The 19,893-nt window shown below is 48.5% G+C and overlaps 3 protein-coding genes across 3 annotated transcripts in view; 2 read left to right on the top strand and 1 right to left on the bottom strand.

Moving 5' to 3' along the window:
- Positions 1 to 390: 390 nt before the first annotated feature.
- haus2 (HAUS augmin like complex subunit 2) lies at positions 391 to 4,621 on the bottom strand. The gene is made up of 7 exons (XM_061082460.1): positions 4,169 to 4,621; positions 3,827 to 3,913; positions 3,483 to 3,581; positions 3,317 to 3,386; positions 3,110 to 3,242; positions 652 to 754; positions 391 to 552 (listed from the first exon to the last, which is right to left on the bottom strand). The coding sequence occupies exons 2-7, from the start codon at positions 3,911 to 3,913 to the stop codon at positions 463 to 465; spliced, it is 582 nt and encodes a 193-aa protein (XP_060938443.1). The 5' UTR covers positions 4,169 to 4,621; the 3' UTR covers positions 391 to 462.
- On the top strand, positions 4,342 to 6,733 carry lrrc57 (leucine rich repeat containing 57). The gene is made up of 5 exons (XM_061082459.1): positions 4,342 to 4,841; positions 4,984 to 5,119; positions 5,216 to 5,484; positions 5,612 to 5,797; positions 6,043 to 6,733. The coding sequence occupies exons 1-5, from the start codon at positions 4,758 to 4,760 to the stop codon at positions 6,082 to 6,084; spliced, it is 717 nt and encodes a 238-aa protein (XP_060938442.1). The 5' UTR covers positions 4,342 to 4,757; the 3' UTR covers positions 6,085 to 6,733.
- Positions 6,734 to 7,694: 961 nt separating this feature from the next.
- The window catches only part of tyro3 (TYRO3 protein tyrosine kinase), a 14,461-nt gene continuing 2,262 nt past the window's right edge, over positions 7,695 to 19,893 (top strand). The window contains exons 1-17 of the mRNA XM_061082646.1: positions 7,695 to 7,938; positions 8,871 to 9,060; positions 9,144 to 9,244; positions 10,848 to 11,018; positions 11,851 to 11,937; positions 12,385 to 12,500; positions 12,586 to 12,766; positions 13,762 to 13,904; positions 14,298 to 14,436; positions 14,654 to 14,777; positions 14,928 to 15,019; positions 15,258 to 15,353; positions 15,428 to 15,508; positions 15,644 to 15,736; positions 15,909 to 16,030; positions 17,060 to 17,169; positions 19,855 to 19,893. The exon at positions 19,855 to 19,893 is cut by the window's right edge and continues 121 nt beyond it. Coding sequence (XP_060938629.1) covers positions 7,890 to 7,938; positions 8,871 to 9,060; positions 9,144 to 9,244; positions 10,848 to 11,018; positions 11,851 to 11,937; positions 12,385 to 12,500; positions 12,586 to 12,766; positions 13,762 to 13,904; positions 14,298 to 14,436; positions 14,654 to 14,777; positions 14,928 to 15,019; positions 15,258 to 15,353; positions 15,428 to 15,508; positions 15,644 to 15,736; positions 15,909 to 16,030; positions 17,060 to 17,169; positions 19,855 to 19,893 — 1,934 coding nt within the window. The 5' untranslated portion in view covers positions 7,695 to 7,889. The remainder of the gene's footprint in view (positions 7,939 to 8,870; positions 9,061 to 9,143; positions 9,245 to 10,847; positions 11,019 to 11,850; positions 11,938 to 12,384; positions 12,501 to 12,585; positions 12,767 to 13,761; positions 13,905 to 14,297; positions 14,437 to 14,653; positions 14,778 to 14,927; positions 15,020 to 15,257; positions 15,354 to 15,427; positions 15,509 to 15,643; positions 15,737 to 15,908; positions 16,031 to 17,059; positions 17,170 to 19,854) is intronic.

Raw genomic sequence — 19,893 nt, 5'->3', positions numbered from 1 at the left:
TATTTCTGCAAAGCTAACAAGTTTTCCTAAGAAGTATGGGAATGATAGACTATGTGTATCCTCCACCTCATATACACACGTTCACTCCTCCACCTGTCTGCAGCTCACAGTGAGAAGATGACTCAGCGTGTTGACGTCTGATCGTCTCCAGCATGAGGAACCAAAACCAGAACAGTGCTTATTTTTAACTTTCACACTGAATCGAGGTGCACTCTAATAATAAATTAAATAATATTTCCTCATTTCAAGTCAATTAAGATTTTCTTTTATAAATAAAGGTTTTTCAAAAAGGCATCTTTAAATAAAGTGCTTAATTTTAACTCTGTCTCCCCATTTCTTCTTTTTTTAAATATAACTTTATTACACAAATAAACAATCTCAACACACATGAACAACTAAACAGAAAACAGTTTCCACCACAAACTGAGTTTATTAGAAAAAGTAAATGTGAGGGGTCAGAGGTCACAGGTGCACGTCTCTCCACTGAGGAACCTGATTGGACAGATTCTGTAAGTCGGCCGTCTGAGCCAGCAGCTGGGCGAGAGAGGTACTCTGATACAGAGAGAGAGAGAGAGTTGGGTCAGAACAAACTTGTGATTATTGATCATTGATCAGGTTTGGATCTGAATCATAGATCAGGTTCAGACTGACCAGCTGAGACAGTTGGTCTGTGGTGGAGCTGTGGACCGAGTCCAGCTTCTCCTCCAGAGTCTCCATGAAGTCCAGAGACATCTTCACAACCTCCAGCACACACCTGAAAGACAACCACACACCTGAAAGACAAGCACACACCTGAAACACAAGCACACACCTGAAACACAAGCACACACCTGAAAGACAAGCACACACCTGAAACACAACCACACACCTGAAACACAAGCACACACCTGAAAGACAAGCACACACCTGAAACACAACCACACACCTGAAACACAACCACACACCTGAAAGACAACCACACACCTGAAACACAAGCACACACCTGAAACACAAGCACACACCTGAAACACAAGCACACACCTGAAACACAAGCACACACCTGAAAGACAACCACACACCTGAAACACAACCACACACCTGAAACACAAGCAAACACCTGAAAGACAAGCACACACCTGAAACACAACCACACACCTGAAACACAACCACACACCTGAAACACAACCACACACCTGAAAGACAACCACACACCTGAAACACAACCACACACCTGAAACACAAGCACACACCTGAAAGACAAGCACACACCTGAAACACAACCACACACCTGAAACACAACCACACCTGAAACACAACCACACACCTGAAACACAACCACACACCTGAAACACAACCACACACCTGAAACACAAGCACACACCTGAAACACAAGCACACACCTGAAAGACAACCACACACCTGATCCATAACCACACACCTGAAAGACAAGCACACACCTGAAAGACAACCACACACCTGAAACACAAGCACACACCTGAAACACAAGCAGACACCTGAAACACAACCACACACCTGAAACACAACCACACACCTGAAACACAACCACACACCTGAAACACAAGCACACACCTGAAACACAACCACACACCTGAAACACAAGCAGACACCTGAAACACAAGCAGACACCTGAAAGACAACCACACACCTGAAACACAACCACACACCTGAAACACAACCACACACCTGAAAGACAACCACACACCTGAAACACAAGCACACACCTGAAACACAAGCACACACCTGAAACACAAGCAGACACCTGAAAGGCAACCACACACCTGAAACACAACCACACACCTGAAACACAACCACACACCTGAAAGACAAGCACACACCTGAAACACAAGCACACACCTGAAAGACAACCACACACCTGAAAGACAACCACACACCTGAAACACAAGCACACACCTGAAACTCAAGCACACACCTGAAAGACAACCACACACCTGAAAGACAACCACACACCTGAAAGACAACCACACACCTGAAACACAACCACACACCTGAAACACAACCACACACCTGAAACACAACCACACACCTGAAAGACAACCACACCTGAAAGACAACCACACACCTGAAAGACAAGCGCACACCTGAAACACAAGCACACACCTGAAAGACAACCACACACCTGAAAGACAACCACACACCTGAAAGACAACCACACACCTGAAACACAAGCGCACACCTGAAACACAACCACACACCTGAAACACAACCACACACCTGAAACACAACCACACACCTGAAAGACAACCACACACCTGAAACACAACCACAGACCTGAAACACAACCACACACCTGAAACACAAGCACACACCTGAAACACAAGCACACACCTGAAAGACAACCACACACCTGAAACACAAGCACACACCTGAAACACAACCACACACCTGAAACACAAGCACACACCTGAAACACAAGCACACACCTGAAACACAACCACACACCTGAAACACAACCACACACCTGAAACACAACCACACACCTGAAACACAACCACACACCTGAAAGACAAGCACACACCTGAAACACAACCACAGACCTGAAACACAACCACACACCTGAAACACAACCACACACCTGAAACACAACCACACACCTGATCCATAACCACACACCTGAAAGACAAGCACACACCTGAAACACAAGCACACACCTGAAACACAAGCACACACCTGAAACACAAGCACACACCTGAAACACAACCACACACCTGAAACACAAGCACACACCTGAAAGACAACCACACACCTGAAAGACAACCACACACCTGAAAGACAACTACACACCTGAACCACAACCACACACCTGAAAGACAACTACACACCTGAAAGACAACCACACACCTGAAACACAACCACACACCTGAAAGACAACCACACACCTGAAAGACAACCACACACCTGAAAGACAACCACACACCTGATCCATAACCACACACCTGAAACACAAGCACACACCTGAAACACAAGCACACACCTGAAACACAACCACACACCTGAAAGACAACCACACACCTGAAACACAAGCTGAACCACTAGTCTTTCTTGATTTCCTCGTGGATGTCGTTGTTATGGTGGAGGCGTGTGCGCGTACCTGTGCAGGTGGGCGTGGACGGGCAGGTGGGCGTGGCCCAGCGGCGTGGTCAGTCTCTGTCTCAGACTGTTCAGCTCCTTCAGCAGCTGCTGCAGGTGATCACTCAACATCTGCAACATCTGGAACCTGCCAGCTGAGAGGGGGGGTCACAGGAGGTCTGATGAGTTGGACTTGTCAGGTGTGACGGACATGAAGCAGGACACTCACCAAGGGAACGTGTGTGTGTGACATCAGAACTCTCCTTCACTACCTGCAGAAGCTCCGCCTCCAAGAGCAGCTGCAAAGAGAGAGAAGCTGTGACTTGTTGTGTATATAAGGAATATGTATATAAATATAATCGCTGACTCATAGTACATGATTCAGAGGGACACACCTCATCCAGATGTTTGACTGCTCTGATTCGCTGCTCGGCCTCTTGCAGGTGAGAGGAGAAGGCGGGGCTTCGCTTTGAGGAGACTGAGTCTATTTCCTCCTGAGGACAGGTAGAGACAGAACATGCTTCTCAATCCATTACAAACATTTGATCATTTGGAAAAGGCTTGTGTCCCTCAACTAAAGAGACACCGGAACCTGTGGCTCCCCCTGGTGGATCCTACAGATCCCAGGATTCATAGCACTCGACCAAACAGCTCACGCACACATGTTCAAATCAACCATGAACTCACCTGAGACACAGTGCCCCCCCCCCCCCCCGAGACACAGTGTCTGTCCCCTCACCTGAGACACAGCTCCTCTGGAGACACATCTGGACAACAGACTGGCAGCTGGAGTAACTGAGAACAGAGACACATCCCACTGATGCATCTGAGAGACAAAGAGAAGAGACACAATCTAATGCATTAAAAACGATTACTGAGACACACACACAGACACACACACACTCACTCACTCACTCACTCACTCACTCACTCACTCACTCACTCACTCACTCACTCACTCACTCACTCACTCACTCACTCACTCACTCACTCACTCACTCACTCACTCACTCACACACACACACACACACACACACACACACACACACACACACACACACACACACACACACACACACACTTTGTCTCTTTTTCTCCTTGTTGTTCGGACTTCTCTTCTTCTGTTCCCTCTTCTTTTTTCTGTTTCTTCTTCTCCTGTTTCCTCTTCTTCCGGTATTTCTTGTTCTTCACCGCCCCCCTCAGGACAGGAAGCAAATTACAGCTGTCCCACAAACACGTCTGAAGGAAGTGACGTCATCTGCTTAGAGTAAAGCTGATGATGAGCTCAGTGAGTCAGGGCGTGGCCACAGCGGACCAGTGGACCAGCGGACTTATAGATGTGCAGGGTTCTGTTAGCGTCAGTCGATCCGGTGCTTTGATGTGACTCTCCCGGTTTCCTGTCCGGCCGGAAGCTAGCAGGCTAACGTTCATGCTGAACAGAACCGTGTTCGAGTGGGAGGAGCCATCGGTGAAGAGAGGGCGAGCTAACGCAGCTAGCCGCTAGCATAGCGGGACTTCCACCGTCAACATCCGGTCTGGATATGATGTGAGGATCGTCTCACCCTGAGGGACTCGAACACACGGAGAGACCCACCTGACGTCACCTGACGTAGACCTGACGTACAACTGACGTAGACCTGACGTACAACTGACGTACACCTGACGTACACATGGGGAACAGCGCGCTGAAGTCTCACCTGGAAACTTCCCAGAAGACCGGAGTGTTTCAACTGACCGGAAAAGGACTGCTGGAGGTGAGGGGGGGGGAGTCCGGTCGCCTCCAATAATAACAATAACTAGAGTATTCCTCTCTATAAATGTATAATGTGTGCAGAGAGAGAGAGTTGTTTGTTTGTTTGTTTGACTGAACTTTATTGACACCCGTGCTGTGGACAGGTCCCTGAGGAGCTGCAGAGACTCACCTCCAACCTGAGGACGGTCGATTTGTCCGGGAACAAGATCGAGCTTCTTCCTGTTTCCATCGGAAACTTCCTGCAGCTGAAGAGTCTGACGCTCAACTGCAACCGCCTGAGTGAGTGACACATGCAGGCTCCGCCCACTCTGTGCACTGAGACCCTCACACCCTGAGATCCTCATCTGTGTGTCTCTGTGTCCTCCCTGTCCTCAGCCACTGTCCCCAGTGAGATCGGGAAGCTGAAGAAGCTGGAGACCCTGAGTCTCAATGGGAACCGGATCCAGCAGCTGCCCCCCACGATGGGCCAGCTCCGGGCCCTGCGCTCCCTCAGCCTGGCAGGGAACCAGATCTCAGAGGTTCCCTCTGGACTGGCGACCCTGAGGCATCTGGACCTGCTAGACCTGTCCCGAAACCAGATCCACAACGTTCCTGCAGCGGTGTCTGAGCTGCAGGCTATCGAGATCAACCTCAACCAGAACCAGGTACTGACCCTTTAGTAGAACCATCAGAAAGGTTGGTTCTACCTTACCCAAACAGAACCACCTGAATAGAACCTGTTTAAACAGAACCTTGAACTGAGGGTCACCTGTTTGCCTCTTCTCACTCCAGATCTCCATGGTGTCACCTGAGGTGTCTCTGTGTCCTCGTCTGAAGGTTCTCCGCCTGGAGGAGAACTGTCTGGAGCTGTCCTCCATCCCTCTCTCCATCCTGAACGACTCCCAGGTGTCTCTGTTTTCTCTGGAGGGAAACCTGTTCGAAGTCCGGAATCTCAGAGACCTGGAGGGATACGACAAGGTTGGTCTGTGGTGGTCCTCGATGGTCTGTGGTGGTCCCTTATGGTCTGTTGTAGTCTGTTGTAGTCTGTTGTAGTCTGTGGTGGTCTGTAGTGGTCTCGAGGGTCTGTGGTGGTCTGTGGTGGTCTCGAGGGTCTGTGGTGGTCTGTGGTGGACTGTGGTGGTCTGTGGTGGTCTGTGGTGGTCTGTAGTGGTCTCGAGGGTCTGTGGTGGTCTCTGATGGTCTCTCTTGTGTTTCTTCCTCAGTACATGGAGCGTTTCACAGCTACTAAGAAGAAGTTCACCTGATGATGCTTGTTGACCTCGGTGCTCCACCTGGAGGCGGGGTTAGCCCCCCCACAGCTTCATCCTCACAGCGCCCCCTGTCTGCAGGACCGCTGAGCTGCTGCTGTGAGGACATTTCCCCAATCACAGGTCACATGGACGAAGAGGAGACATGTGGGACTAACGATCCACTCGCTGTGATCCAAGACAGTTATTGAGACGTAGGCCAGGAGCTGCAATTTGATCACCAAACAATAATTTGCTGATTAATTGATTAATTTTTCCAGATTAAATGTCGAGATTCCAGCTCCTCATTGTTTCTGTATCGTCTGTGACAGTCGCTGTTCCTTTAAATCACATATTAATAAAGTTTTATGTATGGATATGTAAATTAGCCCCGCCTCTGTCTCAGCTCCTGGTGACATAAAGCAACTTGAAAGACTTTAACATGAACTCACTAATCCTGTATGATTATCTATAACTTATAAAAAAAATTACTATGAACCACATTTTTGAAATATTATAAATACTAAACAAAAGCCAAATCAAATATAATATATCTTCATGAGCCCCACCCCCCTGTGATGTGGCAGACACTTCCTGTATTTAAATCCACTGCTTCCTGTACGAGCCGTAGACAAATAATAAACCAAGTGTGTGTGTCAACCTGGTATTAGCGTGTATTATCATGTATATATATACAGTCTATGGTATAAACGTGTATTATCGTGTATAAACGTGTATTAATGTGTAACCTGAAAACCGGTGTTCTTCACTGCTGAGGAGCTGTCTCTCCACCAGGTGGCGACACTGCAGTGAATCAGCATGAACCCTGAAGGTGTGAGGTCATCACGCTGGGCCTCATCCAGGACAGATGTCCACTTTGTGTTTGTTTTGATTCTCCAGAGTTTATGAGACACATGTTAAACCTGCTACACAACACGAGACGTGACACAGTCAGGACATCAGGGTTAAAGTGAGAGGAACGATCCGGAGTCAAGGGACAGAGACGCACAAACACACACACACACACACACGAGTTCCTACTGCAGACCTAACCAGTGTCTGAATATATTATTCATGTAGTTTAAAGGTTGTGTTTACATTTTCCAGGACAGCCGTCATCCTTTGAACTAATGTAGCTACGAACATATTGATGATTCCCAGATTCTTCGTACTCAGGGTTTAAGCACAGATTTGTGCGTGCACACTGTTAGTAAATGAGTTGTTACACACACACACATAACACGTCATTTGACGGGCTTCAGTATCAGTATCTTGCCCAAGGACACCTCGGCATGCAGATGGGTCGACTGAGGATCGAACCTCCGACCTTCTGGTTGGACAACCCCTCAAACACAGCCACCAGACACACACACTTACACACACACGCCAGTTACACACACACACTTACACAAACAACAAACCTACACGCACACACTCTTCACTTACTTCACATGTTTCTAAACCAAAGAACAGACATAAAGAACAGATACATGTAGAGCATGTACAATACAAATGAAAACAAACCGACAGACAGGATGAATGTAGAAAGTAAAAGTCTTCAGTGAATGCAGTTTTATTCTGAAGGAGACGCGGCGCTGTTTCCGGTCAGTTCGCGTTAATGTGTCACACTTTACGGACTTCGCCACTGACCGAACTTTTCTCAACTTCTTCGGTGTTTTCTCGTCGTTAGAGAAGTTTCCTGTTTTTCATCCGTTCACTCGGAGGATCCGGTTTGTTCTGCGGGAAATGAGGCTTCGGTGACGGGTAGCGAGCCGAGCCGAGCCGAGCGGACTAACCCGGGTTAGGGCTCAGAACATGAGAAGATGGCGTTGATTCTGTGGATTGTTGTGATTTTACTGCGGAGTGGAGCAGGTGAGTGTGTGTGTGTGTGTGACAGTGTGTTTGTGTGTGAGAGTGTGTGACTGTGTGTGAGAGTGTGAGTGTGAGTGTGAGAGTGTGTGACAGTGTGTGTGAGAGTCTGAGTGTGTGTGTGTGTGTGTGTGTGTGTGTGTGTGTGAGAGTGTGAGTGTGACAGTGTGTGTGTGTGTGTGAGTGTGTGTGAGAGAGTGTGTGTGAGAGTGTGTGTGAGAGTGTGTGTGAGTGTGTGTGTGTGACTGTGTGTGTGAGAGTGAGAGTGTGTGTGTGTGAGAGTGTGAGTGTGTGTGTGTGTGAGAGTGTGAGAGTGTGTGAGTGTGTGTGTGTGTGTGTGTGAGAGTGTGTGAGTGTGACTGTGTGAGTCTGTGTGTGTGAGAGTGTGTGTGTGTGTGTGTGTGTGTGTGTGTGTGTGAGTGTGAGTGTGACTGTGTGTGAGAGTGTGAGTCTGTGTGTGTGAGAGAGTGTGTGTGAGAGAGTGTGGGTCTGTGAGAGTGTGTGAGAGTGTGAGTCTGTGTGTGAGAGTGTGTGAGAGTGTGAGTCTGTGTGTGAGAGTGTGTGAGAGTGTGAGAGTGTGAGTCTGTGTGAGTGTGTGTGTTTGTGTGTTTGAGAGAGAGAGAGAGATTGTGTGTGTGTGTGTGTTTGAGAGAGAGAGAGATTGTGTGTGTGTGTGAGAGAGATTGTGTGTGTGTGTGTGTTTGAGAGAGAGAGATTGTGTTTGTGTGTGTGTTTGAGAGAGAGAGATTGTGTGTGTGTGTGTGAGAGAGGGAGAGATTGTGTGTATGTGTGTGTGTATTTGAGAGAGAGAGATTGTGTGTGTGTTTGAGAGAGAGAGATTGTGTGTGTGTGTGTGAGAGAGAGAGAGAGATTTCATGTGTGTGTGTGTGTGTGAGAGAGAGAGAGATTTCATGTGTGTGTGTGTGTGTGTCCAGCTGCAGGTGTGTCCTTCACCAAGCATCCGTCCAATCAGACGGTGTCTCAGGGTAACGCGGCCCGGCTGCTGTGTGCGGTGCAGGGCCTCACGGACCCCGACATCGTGTGGATGAAGGACGGAGACAAAGTGCTGAGCTCGGACCAGATGTTCCTCCCGCTGGGGGAGAACCACTGGGAGACGTTCCACAGGTTCACCATTAATAACACAATATCACAATAACTATAACCATAACTCTCACTGTCACTCATCCTGTGGTCGTTGTGTCCTGCAGCTTGAAGTCGGTCACGCAGCAGGACGCCGGTCAGTACTGGTGTGAGGTGGAGACCCCCACCCGGACCCTCTCCTCCGGACGAGCCTGGATCACAGTGGAAGGTGAGCACCTGAAGGCATCACAGTCAGTCCTCCAGCAGGTGTCTGTGTTTTCCTGCCGTCGGCTGTGACCCTGAACACACCAGGTCGATTTGACATCATGTGACTCTCTGGTGTTCAAAGCGTGTTCTTTTATCCTTTAAGAGAAGATGAGCCGAACTCGGTTTGTTCAATCAAAGTATTTATTTAGAAAGCAATGAACAGGTTACAGCAAAGCAATGGGCTTCCAGTTCACTAGTTGTATCAGAGCAACACAAACATCCAGCGTCTGTCCATTTGATAACAGATTTAGATATTATAGATCTTCGTTCCTCCTCCTCGTGCGCAGGCGTAATCCATCCTCCTGGCTTTTGGAATACGGAAGTGAAACAGGGAGACACTCCCAATGACGCTATAGTTGCTTGGCAACCTGTTTACTTCAAGAAAGTCCTTGAACCACAGATGCAATGTGGGGCAAAATTGTTGTCCAGCGAAGCAAAGATTATTATGTTTCAGCGATATCAAAACAAACCTGACTGTAAACATTCGCAGCAACTGAACCCAAAGCAACAAACAACATTCAGTCAACAACGTCTCTCTGTCCGACCTCCTGTCAAGACAGCTGTGAGACTGACCATCAATATGACACACACACACAATTCTAGCTAGTTTCAAGATTGTACATTCTGAGAATCAAAAGATTATTATATTTCTGCTATATCGGCTGTACGTTCTGTTTGTACAGATATTCAAACGACTAAACCTAATCAAGGCAACAGCAATGTGACGCACATCCATTCTAATTCGTAGATTAAACATTAGGAAGGAAAAGGTTATTATTAAAGCATTTGTACAAGGCATAATGTCTAACTAAAATTACCTCTAGCTTTATTTGGTAAGAGTACAAATATAATTTGAAATGATGCAATCTTTATTTGGTTGGAGTTCAATCAGACACAACCTATAGTTAAAAGTTTGAAATTCCAAAACTGGCTGGAAAGTCCAAATAATCTCCTTCATCACCGATGTCCCGAGAGGCGTCGGAGAGGAGAGAGGGATCGATCCACTCAGTGTCTCACAAACTGTAGAGAATCAAACAGACACAAAGTCCAGGTCCTTGTGCTCAGTGTTTGTTGTGGTGTAAAGTGAGCGCAGGTCAGAGGTCAGAGGTCAGAGGAGGAAACACAACATGCAGCTCTACAGGAAACGATCTTTTGTGTCTTCTACTGCCGACACAATTATTTCAGTTTCTGCTGTTGTGAAATTCTTCTGTTTTTGATCTTGTCTCTCTTATAACTTCCACTGTTCAGCTCCGCCTCTTCATGACAAACGGATGTCCTTATATGGCGAAATAGAGGCGTGGCAGTATGCTAATTGCAGAGAGCAGATGCCTGTCGATTTAGATTCTGATTCACAAACATGTGCAAGGTGGTGAGAACATTACTGTCTCCATCAGGAGAATCAAACAGCTGATCTGTGATTGCCTTTATATGGATGTGGGCGTGTCCAGGTGAAACTAGGAGGTTACGTCACTTTTAACGTTGCTGCCACAGCGACTTGTGGGACATTTTGTCCTTTGATCAGGAGATGAGGAAGCACTGAAGCTCCGCCCCTCTTCCTCCTGCAGGTGTTCCTCACTTCCTCCAGGAGCCTCAGGATGTCGCCACCTTCCCCAACGAGCCCGTCAACCTCACCTGTGAGGCGGTCGGCCCCCCCGACCCAGTAGAGGTGCTGTGGTGGCTGGGGGGGGTCCAGGAGGGAGGGGCCAGGTTGTCCCCCTCCGTCCTCCATGTCCAAGGTGAGACAACCTTCTGATTTAAAGTGTGTGTGGACAGAACACTTCACCATCCAGGTGCATTATGGGATGGATTGATTTTGATAGATTCCGGCACAAATCTCCGTCTCATCCAGACACACACACACACACACACACACACACACACACACACACACACACATACACTCTGACACACACACACACACATACACTCTGACACACACACACACACAGACACACACAGTTTCACGTCTTGTTGGTTTATACTCTTTATGTGAAGCAGATTAAGAACTTTAGCGAACGCTTGGGGCAGCTCGACTCACAGCCAATCAGAGACGAGTCAGAGACGACTCACAGCCAATCAGAGACGAGTCAGAGACGACTCACAGCCAATCAGAGACGAGCCAGAGACGACTCACAGCCAATCAGAGACGAGTCAGAGACGACTCACAGCCAATCAGAGACGAGTCAGAGACGACTCACAGCCAATCAGAGACGAGTCAGAGACGACTCACAGCCAATCAGAGACGAGTCAGAGACGACTCACAGCCAATCAGAGACGACTCAGAGAAACACTGAGAACACGGATCCTGGAGGAACATGATGTCATGGTTCAAGTGAAGTGTTTCATCAGTGGGAGGAGCTTAATACAGTTTGATCTCTTATCTCAAACTTCACCTGCTCAGCGTCGGTTACCATGGTGACTGAACACTCTGAATTAAACCTGAAGTTAACCACAAGTCCTGCTTCGTAGTTCAGGGCCCGGAAGGAGAAACACGTAACAGGTGTTTTCTGATGTGACACTGGTGTTAATGTCAGTCGAACTCTGACCTTTGACCTGTGACCTCTGCAGGAATAAACAGTAGCTTCAAGTTTTACTGTGAAGCAAAGAACAGCAGAGGAATCTCAGTGTCCAGGACCGGCACCGTTCACATTAAAGGTGAGTGAGTCTCTGTTAGCTTCTGTTAGCCACGCAGATATCATTCATAACGTTTGGGTCTGTGGGCTCGGACCCCCAGCTCGGACCCCCGGCCTCGGACCCCCGGGCTCGGACCCCCGGGCTCGGACCTCCGGGCTCGGACACCCGGGCTCGGACCCCCGGGCTCGGACCTCCGGGCTCGGACCTCCGGCCTCGGACCCCCGGGCTCGGACCTCCGGGCTCGGACCTCCGGGCTCGGACCTCCGGCCTCGGACCCCCGGGCTCGGACCTCCGGGCTCGGACCTCCGGGCTCGGACACCCGGGCTCGGACCTCCGGGCTCGGACCTCCGGCCTCGGACCCCCGGGCTCGGACCTCCGGCCTCGGACCCCCGGGCTCGGACCTCCGGGCCGGACATCACCTGTCGCTCAGCTCTTATAGGACCATAACTCTTTGGGGGCGGGGTTTAGTGCTGCCTGCTGCTCCGGTCGAACTCCAGGTCCTGAGGATGGTGGACAACAACATCACGTTGTCATGGAAACCAGCATTCACAGGTCACTCTGAGCTGTCCACCTGCATCGTCCAGGTAACACACACACACACACACACACACTGTGAGTGAGCGGATCCCAAAGGTGTAAACCCTAACCCCCCCCCGCCCCCCCCCTCAGGTGTTGAGGCGGTCCCTCAGGAGGCGGGACCCCCCTCAGCAGAAGGTTCTGGTTCCTCCTCACCTCCTGGTCCTGTCCGGCCTGAGGAGTCACTCCAACTTCAGTGTGAGGGTCTCCTGTGGGAACGAGGTGGGGGCGTCGCCCTTCTCCCCCTGGGTGGGCTTCCAGACCCCGGAGTCAGGTGAGACAGGTGATGTCACAGGTGAGACAGGTGATGTCACAGGTGATGTCACAGGTGATGTAACAGGTGAGACCGGTGATGTCACCACCATGAGACCCTGAGCATCATCAAGCCTCATCTCCAACGTGTTGTCATCAGTGTCACGTTTCTCATGTCATTAATAAACACTGTGTGTGTGTGTGTGTGTGTGTGTGTGTGTGTGTGTGTGAGTGTGAGTGTGAGTGTGAGTGTGAGTGTGAGTGTGTGTGTGTGTGTGTGTGTGTGTGTGTGTGTGTGTGTGTGTGTGTGTGTGTGTGTGTGTGTGTGTGTGTGTGTGTGTGTGTGTGTGTGTTGTAGGTTTCAGTCTCTTTACAATCAGCTGTTGTTTATACATTTATTCACTTCAGTTTTATCATAATTGTCTCTTTGCACAATAAGACTTTAAAGTTATGGAGAAACCAACAGTTCCCACAATGAGCAGCTGACGTTGTTGGTTCAGAGGAGGAAACGAGTGACGTCAGGTCAGAAGATCAAGAGAAGAGAAGAGGTCCAGATATAGATCTGGTTCTACAGGTGGTTCTATGGTTCCTGGACTGGAACATGGATCTGAGCTGCTCCTGGGGAGGAGGTGCTGGATCGGTTCCTGATGGTTCTCATGTAGTTTGTGAAGAAGTTCATGAAGTCATTGCTCCTCAGAGGAGTCGATGGATCACTGGAGCTGAAGAGGAACCTGCGGTTGTTCTTACTTCCTCTATTAATAATGAAAACTAGGAACTTGTGGCTTTGTGGTCATTTATCAGACCATCCTCTTGACTTCCTCTCCAGCTCCGTGATGTTTGTTATTAATGAGGCTGCTGTGATCAACTTGTATGTTAAATCCCATTGGTTGTTGCCTTGGTAACAGGTCTATCCTGGTTACCATGGAAACATCAGATATCACTAATCAGATATCAGTAGTAGCTTGATGACATCACTTCCTGTGATGTCACATATCTCACGACCTGACCTGTGTGCAGTTCCCTCTGCAGCCCCAAGGAACCTGACCTTTGACCTGTCGGAGCAGAAGCTGAGTCTGAGCTGGGCGACGCTTCAGGAGGAGGAGCTTCAGGGGAACCTGCTGGCCTACAAGGTGCAGTGGGTTCTGGGGGGGGAACATCAGGTGAGTCGTCTTCTGATTGGCTCAAGCTGAAAAATCCCTGTTACCAACTTCGGTCAGTTAATGATAACCAACACAGTGAGTGGACCTGGTCCTGGATCTAGACCCTGTCCTGGATCTAGACCTGGTCCTGGATCTAGACCTGGTCCTGGATCTAGACCTGGTCCTGGATCTAGACCTGGTCCTGGATCTAGACCTGGTCCTGGATCCAGACCTGGTCCTGGATCTAGACCTGGTCCTGGATCTAGACCTGGTCCTGGATCTAGACCTGGTCCTGGATCTAGACCTGGTCCTGGATCTAGACCTGGTCCTGGATCTAGACCTGGTCCTGGATCCAGACCTGGTCCTGGATCTAGACCTGGTCCTGGGGTCTCATGTCGTGCTGTGTGTTCTCAGGAGCCTCTGCTGTTTAAGGAGAACTGGGCTCAGCTCTCGGGCGGAGCTCGGTTCCTGAACGCCTCCTTCCAGGTGTCGGCCTGCACCTCCGTGGGTTGTGGACCCTGGAGTCACCCGGTCCTGGTGCTGCCGGCCTCAGGTACACTACACCCTTCTATTGTGTGTATGTGTTTATATTTATTTATTATAGTTGCTCTGATGCAATCCTAATCTGCACGTACGCTTGACTTATCCATCAGGAAGGAATTCTTTTCTCATAATCAGAGATCTGCATCATGAACATAAAAGAAATCAAATAACAGCCACTGAGCCAGGATTCAGTGCGTTGACGTATTGCTTCCCTGCTGGTCCCTCAGTGCAGGTCCAGGTCCAGCGGAGTCACATGTGGGTCGGCCTCCTGCTCTGTCTGTTTGTGGCCACGGTCGTGGGTCTGCTGCTCGCCGTCCTCGCTCGCCGCCGGGGGAAGGAGACGCACTTTGGGTAGGACGCTCTGGAACAGATGTTCATTTACCTTTTGTTTTAAAGATGTACGTCTTCAGTAGGAACCAATGGGCTCAGAGCCACAGAGGGGGGAGGGTGTTGAGAGTCGGACAAACAGTGTGTGTGTGTGTGTGTGTGTGTCGGCCTCAGGTGGGCGTTGAAGCCTCCAGGTGTGGAGAGCTCTGTCTCCTTCACCGCCGCTCGCTCCTTCAGCAGAAACTGTGCAGAGCCCGAGTCCACACGTGAGTCGTTTCTAACTTCACCTTCAGTCTGTTTACACTCAACACAACACAACACAACACAACACAACCTCCTGCACCAAACGGGTTTGTGTTGACCTGCTGCTCGTCAGCCAATCAGTCACATGCCACAGCAGCTGTGATTCCACGTGGTGTTGTGTTATCTGTGTAAAGAGTCACGCTGAAGTTCACCTGAAACAACTTTCACTGAATCTACAGTCGTGTGTGTGTCTCCCTCTAGTGGACAGTCTGGGAATAAACAATGACCTGAAGAATAAACTGCAGGATGTCCTGATTCCAGAGAGGATGATCACACTGGGACACATGCTGGGGAAAGGTAACACAACATTCTGTTCACAACAAACACAACAGTATAGATACTCACTGGTCCAAGTGTGTGTGTCTGTGCAGGTGAGTTTGGCTCGGTGCGTGAGGGACTCCTGAAGGCCGAGGACGCGTCCGTCCAGAAAGTGGCTGTGAAGGTCCTCAAGTGTGAGTGAGACCTCCGTCTTCTCTGGGCTTGTGTTGACCTGTTGGGACGAAAAAGTGTTTGAAGTGTGTGTGTGTCTGTGTGTGTGTCTGTGTGTGTGTGTGTGTGTGTGTGTCTGTGTGTGTGTGGTCCCCCAGCCGACATCGACTCGTCAGGTGACATCGAGCAGTGTCTGAAGGAGGCGGCCAACATGAAGGACTTCCATCACCCCAACGTCATCCAGCTCATTGGTAAGACACACACGCACACACACACACACACGCACACACACACGCACACACACGCACACACACACACACACACACGCACACACACACACACACGCACACACACACGCACACGCACACACACACACACACACACACACACACACACACTTTGATTGACAGGCCTGTCTGTTAGGAGTGAGTCTTCACCGGCGTGGAGGTCAGCGTCTTCCCGTCCCGATGGTGGTTCTTCCGTTTATGAAACATGGCGACCTGCACACCTTCCTGCTGCTGACCCGCCTGGGAGAGCAGCCCTCTGTAAGACCACACCCCTACATGTAGACCACACCCCCACCGAGGGACCACACCCCTATATGTAGACCACACCCCCACCGAGAGACCACACCCGACATGTAGACCACACCCCCACCGAGAGACCACACCCCTACACGTAGACCACGCCCCTACATGTAGACCACACCCCTACACGTAGACCACGCCCCTACATGTAGACCACACCCCCACCAAGAGACCACACCCCTACACGTAGACCACACCCCTACATGTAGACCACACCCCCACCGAGGGACCACACCCCTACACGTAGACCACACCCCCACCGAGAGACCACACCCGACATGTAGACCACACCCTCACCTACAACCACACCCCTACATGTAGACCACACCCTCACCTACAACCACACCCCTACATGTAGACCACACCCTCACCTACAACCACACCCCTACATGTAGACCACACCCTCACCTACAGAGCCCACCCCTACATGTAGACCACATGTAGACTACACGTAGACCACACCCCTACATGCAGACCACACCCTCACCTACGGACCACACCCCGACATGTAGACCACACCCCCACCGAGAGACCACACCCCGACATGTAGCCCACACCCAACATGTAGACCACACCCATACATGTAGACCACACCCTCACCTACCGACCACACCCCGACATGTAGACCACACCCTCACCTACAGACCACACCCCTACAGGTAGAACACACCCTCACGTACAGACCACACCACGCATGTAGACCACACCCTCACCTACAGACCACACCCTCACATACAGACCGCACCTCTGCATGTAGAACATACCCTCACGTACAGACCACACCCCCATCTCCAGACCACACCCCTTAAGACAGACATATTTAAAGGGACTTGTCTCCACTAGGAGGGGGTCCAGATGTCTCGGCTTCAGATTGAAGGAATGATTGGTTTCATGTGTTGAATGTTTGTGGAGCTGTAATGTTATGATTGTATCATTTTGAGTTTATATAAGTGATGTCTGACCTCGTCCTCCTGCCCCCCCCATCAGGACCTGTCCCTGCAGACACTGGTGCAGTTCAAGTTGGACATCTCTCGGGGGATGGAGTACCTGAGCAGCAGGAACATCATCCACAGAGACCTCGCCGCCAGGAACTGCATGTGGGTGTGTCCACCAATCAGCTGCCAGCCAATCATCAGAAACACTGCTTTAGACTGTGCTATACAGGTTATATACAGCCAGAGGTTATATACAGCCACAGGTTATATACAGCCACAGGTTATATACAGCTACAGGTTATATACAGCTACAGGTTATATACAGCTACAGGTTATATACAGCTACAGGTTATATACAGCTACAGGTTATATACAGCCACAGGTTATATACAGCCACAGGTTATATACAGCCACAGGTTATATACAGCCACAGGTTACATACAGCCACAGGTTATATACAGCCAGAGGTTATATACAGCCAGAGGTTATATACAGCTACAGGTTATATACAGCTACAGGTTATATACAGCCACAGGTTATATACAGCTACAGGTTATATACAGCCACAGGTTATATACAGCCACAGGTTATATACAGCCAGAGGTTATATACAGCCAGAGGTTATATACAGCCACAGGTTATATACAGCCAGAGGTTATATACAGCCACAGGTTATATACAGCTACAGGTTATATACAGCCACAGGTTATATACAGCTACAGGTTATATACAGCTACACGTTATATACAGCTACAGGTTATATACAGCCACAGGTTATATACAGCCACAGGTTATATACAGCTACAGGTTATATACAGACACAGGTTATATACAGCTACAGGTTATATACAGCTACAGGTTATATACAGCCACAGGTTATATACAGCCAGAGGTTAGATACAGCCACAGGTTATATACAGACACAGGTTATATACAGCTACAGGTTATATACAGCTACAGGTTATATACAGCTACAGGTTATATACAGCTACACGTTATATACAGCTACAGGTTATATACAGCCACAGGTTATATACAGCCACAGGTTATATACAGCTACAGGTTATATACAGCTACAGGTTATATACAGCCACAGGTTATATACAGCTACAGCTTATATACAGCTACAGCTTATATACAGCTACAGGTTATATACAGCTACAGGTTATATACAGGTTATATACAGCTACAGGTTATATACAGCTACAGGTTATATACAGCTACAGGTTATATACAGCCAGAGGTTATATACAGCTACAGGTTATATACAGCTACAGGTTATCTACAGCCACAGGTTATATACAGCTACAGGTTATATACAGCTACAGGTTATATACAGCCACAGGTTATATACAGCCACAGGTTATATACAGCCACAGGTTATATACAGCCACAGGTTATATACAGCCACAGGTTATATACAGCCAGAGGTTATATACAGCTACAGGTTATATACAGCCACAGGTTATATGCAGCCACAGGTTATATGCAGCCACAGGTTATATACAGCCACAGGTTATATACAGCTACAGGTTATATACAGCCAGAGGTTATATACAGCCACAGGTTATATACAGCCACAGGTTATATACAGCCACAGGTTATATACAGCCAGAGGTTATATACAGCCACAGGTTATATACAGCCACAGGTTATATACAGCCACAGGTTATATACAGCCACAGGTTATATACAGCCACAGGTTATATACAGCCACCGGTTATATACAGCCACAGGTTATATACAGCCACCGGTTATATACAGCTACAGGTTATATACAGCTACAGGTTATATACAGCTACAGGTTATATACAGCTACAGGTTATATACAGCCAGAGGTTATATACAGCTACAGGTTATATACAGCTACAGGTTATGTACAGCCACAGGTTATATACAGCCAGAGGTTATATACAGCCAGAGGTTATATACAGCCACAGGTTATATACAGCTACAGGTTATATACAGCCAGAGGTTATATACAGCCATAGGTTATATGCAGCCACAGGTTATATACAGCCACAGGTTATATACAGCTACAGGTTATATACAGCCAGAGGTTATATACAGCCACAGGTTATATACAGCCACAGGTTATATACAGCCACAGGTTATATACAGCCAGAGGTTATATACAGCCACAGGTTATATACAGCCACAGGTTATATACAGCCACAGGTTATATACAGCCACAGGTTATATACAGCCACAGGTTATATACAGCCACCGGTTATATACAGCCACAGGTTATATACAGCCACCGGTTATATACAGCTACAGGTTATATACAGCTACAGGTTATATACAGCTACAGGTTATATACAGCTACAGGTTATATACAGCCAGAGGTTATATACAGCTACAGGTTATATACAGCTACAGGTTATGTACAGCCACAGGTTATATACAGCCAGAGGTTATATACAGCCAGAGGTTATATACAGCCACAGGTTATATACAGCTACAGGTTATATACAGCCACAGGTTATATACAGCCACCGGTTATATACAGCTACAGGTTATATACAGCCACAGGTTATATACAGCCACAGGTTATATACAGCCACAGGTTATATACAGCCACAGGTTATATACAGCCACAGGTTATATACAGCCACAGGTTATATACAGCAAGAAAAGGTGTAATAGGTGTCGGGGTCAAATAGACTCAATGAAACAACTTGTTGTGCAACAGATGAAACGTTCTTCTAGACCCGTGTGTTATGGAAATCACACAAACATCTTTCATTCATCTTCTGGATAAGGAGCGCTCTGAAGACAATGAGAAACTAGTGTCACATGGTGTTAAAGACTGTGTGTGTATGTGTGTGTGTATGTGTGTGTCAGGCTGGATGAGAACTTGAAGGTGTGTGTCGCAGACTTCGG

Source organism: Limanda limanda, chromosome 12 (genome assembly GCF_963576545.1).
Source record: "Limanda limanda chromosome 12, fLimLim1.1, whole genome shotgun sequence".
In the NCBI taxonomy this organism is placed as follows: Eukaryota; Metazoa; Chordata; class Actinopteri; order Pleuronectiformes; family Pleuronectidae; genus Limanda; species Limanda limanda.
This window is presented reverse-complemented; position numbering and strand designations above follow the sequence as displayed.